Consider the following 10,978-nt stretch of genomic DNA (forward strand, 5'->3'; position numbering starts at 1 on the left):
TTAGTAGTTTGATGGGAAAATCGATTAAATGTTCCAATTGGTTTTCGTATTTCTTCTGTTCATTGAAGAAAATTTTAAGACCTGATTATGGGTTGAAATATCCTAACAAATTAATGTAAATATAATTCCACACCTAATGTTTTTCATGTATAGTATATTTAATTCTATAACTACAAAAATATCATAGCATTGAAGTCTTAGAACTTTTTATCATTACACCAAGTATAACTGATGATCAATCCCTCTAATAAATCTTAAAGGACATCGAAACTAAATTAACTAAACCGAATCCAAGCCAAGATGAATAATGTTATTAAGAGATTTAAACGATGCCTAAGAGGTTAATCAAAATATGAAATATTCCACTGATCCATGTCCATAAAAAAAGAAATTTAGCATAAGGAACAATAAGTTTAGTTCCACAAAATAAGATAATTCAATAAATTGGTTCACAGAACCAGATGAAAAAAAAACGAAATCAGTAGCCGAATGAACACAGAACCTTAAACATTCGAAACATGGAAGATTATTGAAGCAAAGAGGTTAATCAGACATTTGTGGCTCACCCAATCTGATCCAATCAACGTCAGGAATCTTAATCCTATCCATCTTCTCCTTTGCGAGAACAAGTTCGGTCTCAAGTAACTTCTTCTCCTTCGTCATAGCCGCCAGATTGAAGAGTTCCTTGAGTAACTCTAATTTACCTAGAATGTGATACACTTCACGCTCTTCATCATGCCTTGCTGTGATTTGTTCCAATCGGTTCTGATACACAAAGAGCAGGCCTCGGTAGCACTCCCTAGTGGCAATCATTCCATTGTTGAAAGCCTGTTGAAGGTCTTTGCGACTGTGTTCTTCAACCATCGGTGTATTGAGATTTAGATCCCTGTTGAATGCCATCGCGAGATCTTGTCTTGCATATGTACAAAAGAATTTGTATTAACATATATTTCAGACGTATTCAGATGTAAAAAGAGACAAAGCTATAGTAACAATAAAATAAATTCATTTAGTCAGATCCGCAAAATTATAGAATAGAATAAAATCGTGAACTAAATCACAATCCTTATTATATATAACCCTAGAAAGATGATTGTAATGTATTGTCGAATAAACATATACACAGAAGTTATGAATCTAAGAAACCGTGATTCGATAATAGAATAAGTGGCTGATGATCTACATGTGTTGATAACATAAATTAGAAAACAAAATCTTACCAAATGATAGGTGCAAGTAAAGAGAAAATTGTAGAGAAAACGTCGGAGAAGAATACTGATATTAGGTTTGGTAAGATAATAATAAAGTTAAAAAATATATATGGAAAGACCACCGATTCCCATATAATGCATTTCCATTTGCCCTTTTAAGACTCATCCAATTAGATTTGAATACAATATTTATTTAATGCATTTTTTTGAAAAAATGAAAGTTTAATTTATTAAGAACCGCAAAAGGTATTTAATCAATTTGATATTTTGGACAGTACATATAAATATAAAGATTTATTAAGAACCACAAATCGAAGCGAAATCTTCGTTGAAATTCAATGGATTATATTTGACTTGTCTTTGAAAACTATAATTTCCTATCTCTTACGATGTAATTATACAAAGATGATATATATTTCATTATATATAGATATTCGACACTATTAAGAGAAACAATTATTGGTAATGAAATAAATAAGACATGGTCACACATATAGTTAGCTTGTAAAATGAATTTTAAATTATTGCCTGTCAAATTTAGGTAGATACGTTTCCATATTTTTGCATGCGATTTAATATCAAAAAAATTAATAACTCTTGAAAATTGTCCATACTGACATGTCAAAATCTTTCAACCTGTCTGCAAATAAAGTTTAGAAGATATCAAACAGATCATCATTACCATACCTCGATTGCATATTTGACAATACAATCACCTAGACTCTATTAACTTGAGACACAAAAAATTGCTATCAAAGATTTGTATTTGTATTTTGGATTATATTCTAAGATCTCAAAAATTATTAAGTTATGATTATGAAAATTAAATCCATAATTGAAGGATTCCTAAAGACAATTAAATCTTTCATTCAATTGCAACTAATATCTCTTCATGTTAAAAACGGAAACTTATAATTAACCAATTTCTATTTTATATTATGTAAAGAATATATAATCAAATCAATTATCAAGTTCATAATATATCAAATAATTTTGTCTAATTGGCATTATCATCTTGAGAAATGTGAAAGACTGCTCAAATCTGTCCAACTACTATATCTAACAATATACGCTAATATTTATCCTTTCTATGCAAAAGTCATGATTAACTTCATATATAGTCTTCTAACTATAGAAACAACCTAAACGAAAGTCTAACTAAAACATGCTAATGAATTATAATCTATGCAATAACAAACACCAAAAATAGATAACCGAATAGATTATAAGCACAAATAAGTAGTTAAGTTTAATTTCCGACCACAAAGAAAGAAAAACTGGTTTTAAAAACCAGGAAATAAGTTCCGAAACACATAAACATAATATTAAAACAATATTAAAAGTTTTAAACTTGGAGAGATTGAGGAACCGCCCAGATTAGTCAAACATCTGTGGCTCACCCGACTTGTACCAATCGATGTATGGAACCTCCACATCAGACACCTTCGCTGTAGCAAGCACAAGATCGGACTCCAACATCTCTTTCAGATCAGTGAATGCAGCCTCATTGAAGAGTTCTTGAATGAGTTTGCATTTACCTGCAATGTGTGAGACTTCAAGCTCTGCATCATGTTTCTTCATGAGGCCATCTTGTAGTTGCTTGTACATGAAGAGCTTGGCTCGGTAATGCCCAGTTGTCTCCACACGGCCTTTGTTGAATGTCTCTTCTACGGTTGAACCATAGTCTTCAACCATGGGAGCCTTCATTTTTAGATCCTTGTTGAATGCCATGTTATAGATCTTGTTCTGCATGTTATCGTAAACAGTAATGGTTAGAAAAATAAAAGAATCTAAAGGAAACAACCAATAATAACCATTTGATTACTTGTAGATGAGTAAATTCTAAAAATATATGGTGACAAACAAACTCGATGAAAACCCCTGAAAATATTTGACTGAGCCAAATCAAAATTATAATAACCCTAGCAAGATCAATATGCGTAACCTACAGAACAAAAATAAAAATGATGGCTACAAAACCTATCTAAACTCCTTTCTTTGTGAATCGATCAACAGTTTTTCATATTGATTACTAACAAAATATACATCCTATGAATCGAAATATACATAACGGAATATACAGAAAAATAAAAATGATGGCTACAAAACCTAACGAAATATACAGTTTATAAATCGATCAACAGTTTTTCATAGACAGTAAACGAAAACCTAAAGAGAAAGAGAACTTACTTGCGTAATAGTTGGAGAGACAAAAACAAGCGAAGAAGAGAAATGATAGATTTGGGAAGTTTCTCGGTCAGTGTACAGTTTATATAGAAGAAGACATGATCGAAGGGTCGTGCTCGTGACTTTTCACATGAGAACTGGACCTCGTCTAATGTTTGTAGTTAGTTAATAGCATTTTAAGTATTTTAAGTATTTGGGCTTCAGTTTGTAGTTAGTTCAATATAACTCATAGGCTAAGTGTATTAGAATGTAAGAACACCCTAAACCGGTTCAATTTTTTTCCTAAACCTTTATGAATGTCAATCGATTAAATTATGAACCAAGGTATGTCTATAAAAATTAAATCATACGAAAAATCAATTCACAATTACACAATATAAAATCCGGTAACCTAGATTTATATGAAAACATTTGCAAGATATACGTGGAATTAATTCATAACAGATCTTTTTCTGACAATTTCATAGATTCATAGCAGAGTAGTAAAAATTCTATATTCACTCTCGACTAACAATCTTTTTCTGACAATTAGTAAACCATGGATACTGAGGTCGAAACAACCGTGTATAACATTATTAATTCATAAAAGATTTGCTTATAAAAAATATAAAAATTTCATAGATTCATAGGATATTGATTTATAAATTGTAAATCTTCACTCTTGAAGTAGAATCTCTTACTAACAATTAGTAAACCATGGATAGTAAGATTTTAACATCCGTGGATAGAAAAATAGTAACAATCTCAATGATATAATGCAATATTCGTAATAGAGTTTCCAACGAAGGTTTAAATAAATAAAAACCTTTAACCAAACGTACTTAAGCAAACATACAAAAGTGACTATAAGAAAATAAAAACCAAGACAAAGCCAGGGTAGTAGATAGTAACGGAACATTAGCTATCGTAGACATTAGCTATCTTACTCTCCCTTGACTTTCTTTAGAAAAAGTTTCTTGTTCACGGAGTGTTGATCCTCAAGACTACTCTCTTGTTCATCTTGGCTTTTTCTTTTAGACAAAGGAGTTCCTGATAAACCACCTGAACCAGAAGAAATATCATCTGAAGAATGCAGCATTAGGACCTGGAAGGAAAAAGTATAACCGATCAGTATTATGATAATGTAAGAATTAGTTGTACGATACACACCAATCAGTGTAATACATGTTTAACTGGCAAAGAAGCAAATTCCTCAATCAGTTCACGGTCAGCAGTAGCAATTCGGACAACATACTGAGAGCTCTTTCCTTTGATGTTATCAGCATCAACTGAAACCTCAAAAAGGATTTTCTTGCCAAAAAGGTCGCTAACTGCTTCTGGTAACAAGTCTTCATCTAGATTCTACAAGTACAAAGGGAAAAGTGATACAAATAAAATTTACAATCAAAATATATATATTACTATTTAAATTATACGGTACCTCATCATAGAGTTCAGCGGCAGAACGACGCACAAGCACTTGAGCATTGCCATCAAACAAAAGAAAGTTTGCCTCACCGGTTTCGTTTTTAACGTGGACAATTAATTTAAACCTGAGTTACCAATTCGGTTTAATGTCAAATAATAACTGGATGACTTATCCGATAATTAAACATAATATACCATAAACCACAAGAATAGAAAATACATTTATATACTTAATTATGTACGTGCTCAATGCAATACCTCGGAATGACATCAATGTGTTCTTTATCACATGTATTGCAGAAGAACAAGGGACGGTTCTCATCATCAACATTGGTTGTAGGCAATACTTTTTTGTTGTGGTATTTGGAACTTAGATATTGCCAACCACGCTCAGTATCTATGTTTTCAATAGTACCCAGAGTGACAAAAGTCCCAACCTATTCAAGACGACAACATGTTAGGATCAGTATATAAAAATTCATATTTTTTTAAAAAAATATCAATAATAGTGAACGTCTAACCAGAGTACTATCAACGATATCTCTTATTGTTAGCCTCTCATTAAGAACAAAAAACCGGGCACAAACAGATGTAGCACTAGCAACAGACCATTGGCTACTATCTTTGTTTGTAATAGCAAGTGAATCATCAGGAAGACTACATAAATGAAAAAGACATAACTTTACTTTAGAGTCCAATTTAATATCACATTTAAAAAAGAATAACATAATATTATGTGTTGCGTACCACAATTTAAACTCATCAACCAATGAACACGTTGTGTTTAGCAAAATGTGGGTGGAATTAAACCCGCTAGATATGGAGTAAACCCCTGTAGAACATTCATCTTATTATATTGTATGCGAGTAATAATTAGAAACCTTAACAAAGTCTCATTACATACCTTTCCACTCTTTAACGGAACAGAACCTGATAACACAAATAATCATTATGGACATGTTACTCATACTGTAGTCGTATACTTGTTTAGCATAACCACCCCACAGAGTACACATCATCTTCACATTACTGTATAATAAAAACTCATCATAAAATGCAGAGTTTGGATATTTAACAAAAAAAAACCACAATAATAATAAAAACTTCAGCTTACCTATGGTCACGTAGCTCGATCAAAAGCCTCATGTTATCTTTTCCTTTAATGCTTTTGTTTTCCAACGACCCAAAGTTGACTATTTGGCCAATAACATCTACAATATACAATCTTTAAAAATAAGAACAAATTTAACATAACAGAACAGACAATTAATTGTATGATAAACTGACTCACCAACTAAGCAGCTGCTATCAATATTTCCTTCCAGAATATCGGTAAAGTCCGCAAAATTCTTTTCAGGAACTTCACTTGGAAAGTCTTCAGCTTTTCCAACAAAAGTGGTTGGATAGAAACCAATTTTGTACGGATGTGGAGTTGTACGATATTCACCAATTGCATCGAAGACCTTGAACAACTGGACGACAATTGCATCTCCCTCATGTAGCCTGTCACCATATTTTTTATGAGTTGTTCACCAACTGAAGCATGAATTCTTGTCCCCTGAGTACCATTTAAAATATGTGGTATATTACTAATCAGTACATATAAACGTTAGGACTATTAGGGTAAGAGAAGAATATTTAACTAATATCAGTAATAATATTACTAAATAAGCAATACCAAAATGAAAAACGTTAGGATTATGAGTAATAAACAATATTAGTAATAAACAGTAAACAAAATCTTTACAAAACTGTGTGATCTTCACTTACTTCTTTATCAGCAAAAACCATTTCAATAGTGTTTCCTGATTCTTTGTTGTAGTTCTTCCACAACCGAATAATCCTAACTTCAATACGGGACGTATCTTTACGGGGTTTTAATTCTCGAACCAAAGATACAATATTTTTTTACTTTGCGACCATTGCCATTTTCCTTTCAAAATAGATGAATGGTTGTGTTGCTTCAACGCCACTTTGTACTCTATATATAGTCCTGTGATGGTGAAGAGTATTAACGACGCAAAAAATATTACTTGCGAGACTTGCGCAAGTAATTGGTTATACTAAGTTACGTAAATTAAATTACGTTTGATTAAAAAAAATTATGTTTGATTAAAGGAAACATATTAAATTTGTAATGTTAAAAACGATTATGCATATTATATGATGCGAGACTTGCGCAAGTAATCAATGTAAATAAGGTATGTTGATAATAATAAGTTTCCTAATTAGATATAAAACGTATTATGCCATTAAGACATTTAATGATTAGTCGACATTTATTAAAATTGTTCTGCAAGTTGTGATTAATGGTGGACATTTATTAAGATTCTAGCGCAAGAAATGATTAGTACGATTAACAATTAATGTGACTTTCCAATTAGAAGCTCGAGTAGAAAAATAAATCAAAAAGAAAAATACAAAAATTCGACCAATAGAATCGCTAGATTTTTCGTGAGAAGCTCTGTGTGAGCGCCACGTGTCCAATGTACTTCTCTTTTAATATATAGGAGGATGTCATTATAAAATATTTTGCAGCACTGAAAATTAGTCATGAATAAATATATTATAATGATAGGACATGTGCAACATGAGTAAGAGAGTAGAGGTTGTGGAGGCTCGAGCAAGAGAACCGTGGCTTCAGGCGGGTGCTGGGGAGGCCTGAGGCGGAGGCTCTGTTAGCAGTGGATTAGGTTTAGGTTAAGGTTAATTATGTTTTGGTTGGTTAGATTTTGGTTTAATTTTTTATTAGTTTTTGGTTTAATGTTATCGATCGGTCATTGTTTTCTTTGTATACTGATATAAATTAATAAATAAAATTTTATCTTAATCATGAATTAATTTTCGATTTAGTAAAATTAATTTAATTTTAATTAATTAATATAATTAACTAATATAATTAATTAATATAATTAATTAAGGTAAATTTTAAATTATTATTATTTTTAATTATAGCTTTATATTTATGTCATTATAAAATATTTTGAAGCACTGAAAATTAGTGATGAATAAATATATTATAACACGAAACAAATGTTATAAAAGACTATTATATAGCAGAAAACTAGCGTTACAATACATCAATTTATTATAGCATACGAAAAATGCTATGATAGGGAGTCTACCATACCTGCGGCTGTCAGAACATTTACAAAACGCTATGAAAGCTCTATGGTAGCTTTTTTCGGGTGCTACTAGGGCCGGACCCGTCCTACGGGCAAGTAAGCAAATGAACAAAACAATATAAACATATTTAAATTTTAATAAATTTTTGTTCTATATAAATTATAATTTTCAATATTTTACTATAAATTTAATGTTTCTTCCTTTTTAGAAAGAAATATTAATATTTTCTGTTTCGAATATATATAAATATATATGTATATATACATAGTCTATTGAAATTATAATTTTCACTATTTTACTATAAATTTACTGTTTCTTCCTTTTAGAAAGAAATGTAAATATTACTGTTTTAATATATATATGTGTGTGTGTGTGTTTGTGTGTGTGTTTTATTATACTAAAGTAATTCATAAGAAATATAAATATTTTACTTTGTCCATACTATTTGTTCATAATATTTTCTTTGTTCATAGTATTTTTAATACATTTTAATTAAATTTTACAATTTAACAATTCATAAAAATTCAATTTATTATATTTCTTAAGCAAGTACCATTAAATTATGATATTAATTGTTACGATTTAATATTTATAAATAACATGTTAGGTTATATATTTATGTATGGCTATATTTGGAAGAAAATATTTATGTTGTTTTTTATGTTTCTTCAAGTTCACTTCACAAAAATTTGAAAATAATGAATTCTTCACTTGTTTCTTTTTTTTTTTTAATCACAAAAATTTAAGCTAAACCAAAAAAATATATAAAACCACAACTATTTGATATATTGTTAGCTATAAAGATTATTCATGGAGAATTTGATGTATTGTTAATATATATGGTTCAGATGTTAAAATAACTTTGAAAGAGATTTACTAATGATTAATAAAATAACATCGTATCTCTTATATTCTTTTAGATGATGAATCCAACTAAAAAAATTAAAGAAAAAAATGAATTCATCTCAAAGTATTTTAAAAGTTAATTAACTGAATTAATTTCGGTTCAGTTCGGTTTGGTTATCGGCTATTTTCCATTTTCACTTTTATTTCAGAAAATAACTGATTTGTTTTTTTTTTCATTTCAGTAAATTTCTTAAAAAGTTATATATTTTCAGTTAAATTTGATTATTTTTGTATAGTTAATCTATTCTGTTTTAAAGTTGTTTAGTTTGTATAGTTAATCTATTTTGTTTTATTTCACTGAGTTCATCCACTATCATATAGGAGAAACTCTGTAAATCATATTTTATAAATTAATAGATACTATTAGTTAATAATTTTTTCTGATTCTAAATTGAAACGTTCAAAATATGATACAAACGATAAGATAATAATAATAATATTTTTTACAAAATCTAATGTAAATATATGATCTTATTAAAATTATAAAATTAATTATTAATAATTGTAAACTATATTTTTATTACGATAATAATATTTAATTTTGTAATATTGGTTTTAATTTATTCATATGCATGTAAATTAAAATATAATAAATAACATTTTATATTTATTTCAAAGTAATTTGAATTATATTTAAATATTAAAATTATTAAAATTAAATTTAAATAATGTGATAAACATATGGATGATGGTATTTATGATCTTTCTTTTTCTTTTGAATAATATTAAATTTTGAAATATTTAAAATATTTATATGAATATAATCAAATCTATTAATTCTACTATTTGTTAATAAAGTTGTTTTTTAATAATTGTTTATAATTTAAATTTACAGTTGGTTTCTGTTTTAAAAATTACGAATCTGTTTAGAATTTTAAAGTTTTGTGTAAGAATGGTTTCATTAGGTTAGATGTGTGTTTTAGTATTCTTTGAAGCTTTGATGTTGCATGACTTCCCTTTTTTTTTAGCTTAGCTTCTTTTGAGCCTTGTACCAATATGTACACTTTTAATGGATTCTAACGAAAGAGTGTTTGACAAAAAAAAAGACTGTTATGGACTTGAAACAAATAATTCTCTTTTTCGATCTATCCCATTGAAACAAATAGTTTAATCAGTACAAATAAAACTTATCAGCCTAATTTTAATTTGGAAACCCTTTTCTCCGCCATTAAAAATAAGTATAGAAACAGAACGCGAAATCGCCCTCCTCCAGTCACCCAGATCCGCTTCGCATGTAACACCACACATTTCCCAGACCACTGCTTCTCTTTACTTTCTCAAACAGGTCGGTTCCCTCCAACCCTAAACCGGTTCAAATAATCTTTTCTGTGATCTCCGTTTCCTTTGAGGGTTTCAGATCCAGCCAGTGGAAAGTCGAATTCGCCTCCAGATACTCTCCTACTCGCAGAACCGCACGGAAATGATGTTCGTGTCTGTGTATGGATGCAGCTTTGGCTAACCCATTACCATTACAGTTGCTTATCAGGTCTCTAAACTGGCAACAACATGAAGCAAGTCGTTGACACCATCACCTTAAACTCACTGGATTTTTCGGAAAGCTTGATATTGAAAAGCTTGGATTGATGAATTCAAGGGTGTAGAACATACCTCTCTATAGTGCGAGATCCAGAAGAACAAATTAATGGAAGATGCTTTGAAGGAGAAATCATGGTAGGAGTGGAGAGATTTGGTTAACGCATAAGATAAGACGTCCCTTGGGTTCTCATTAAGATTCCGTAATGCCTTGGATACTTTGATACAAACGGGCCATTTTTAATAAATAATCAGGCCCAAAACATTAAAGGATCAAAGTCCATCACGGTCGGGAGTGAATGAAACGCTGAGTTTCATCCTTCAAAGACACGTGTCAAGCTCACAGAGCTCGAATTTCTGACCTGTCTTCACCTGGAAAGAGCTAGTGTTGGCCCGTCCTTCGGACGGGACGTGAATTATAAAATAATTTCAATAGTTAAAGTATACGTATAGAAAACATTGGTTATATGATATTATGAAATATTGTTTAATAAACAATGGTCGTTTTATGTTTCATATTTTAACAATTGTTCAACTGAGGCATGTATGCGAGTTTGATATATTGTTTGAATTATAATTTTATTTGATATGTACCCTTATCATATTTC

General features: G+C 29.9%; 1 protein-coding gene across 1 annotated transcript; it reads right to left on the minus strand.

Annotated features, from left to right (window-relative positions):
- Positions 1-4,320: 4,320 nt before the first annotated feature.
- On the minus strand, positions 4,321-6,734 carry LOC108829633 (uncharacterized). Its single transcript, XM_018603252.2, has 10 exons — positions 6,718-6,734; positions 6,097-6,308; positions 5,920-6,016; positions 5,710-5,735; positions 5,553-5,637; positions 5,327-5,462; positions 5,064-5,242; positions 4,819-4,930; positions 4,563-4,739; positions 4,321-4,482 (listed from the first exon to the last, which is right to left on the minus strand). The coding sequence occupies exons 1-10, from the start codon at positions 6,732-6,734 to the stop codon at positions 4,321-4,323; spliced, it is 1,203 nt and encodes a 400-aa protein (XP_018458754.2).
- Between the last annotated feature and the right edge of the window lie 4,244 nt (positions 6,735-10,978).

This window comes from Raphanus sativus, unplaced genomic scaffold, assembly GCF_000801105.2.
Source record: "Raphanus sativus cultivar WK10039 unplaced genomic scaffold, ASM80110v3 Scaffold0106, whole genome shotgun sequence".
Classification (NCBI taxonomy): domain Eukaryota; kingdom Viridiplantae; phylum Streptophyta; class Magnoliopsida; order Brassicales; family Brassicaceae; genus Raphanus; species Raphanus sativus.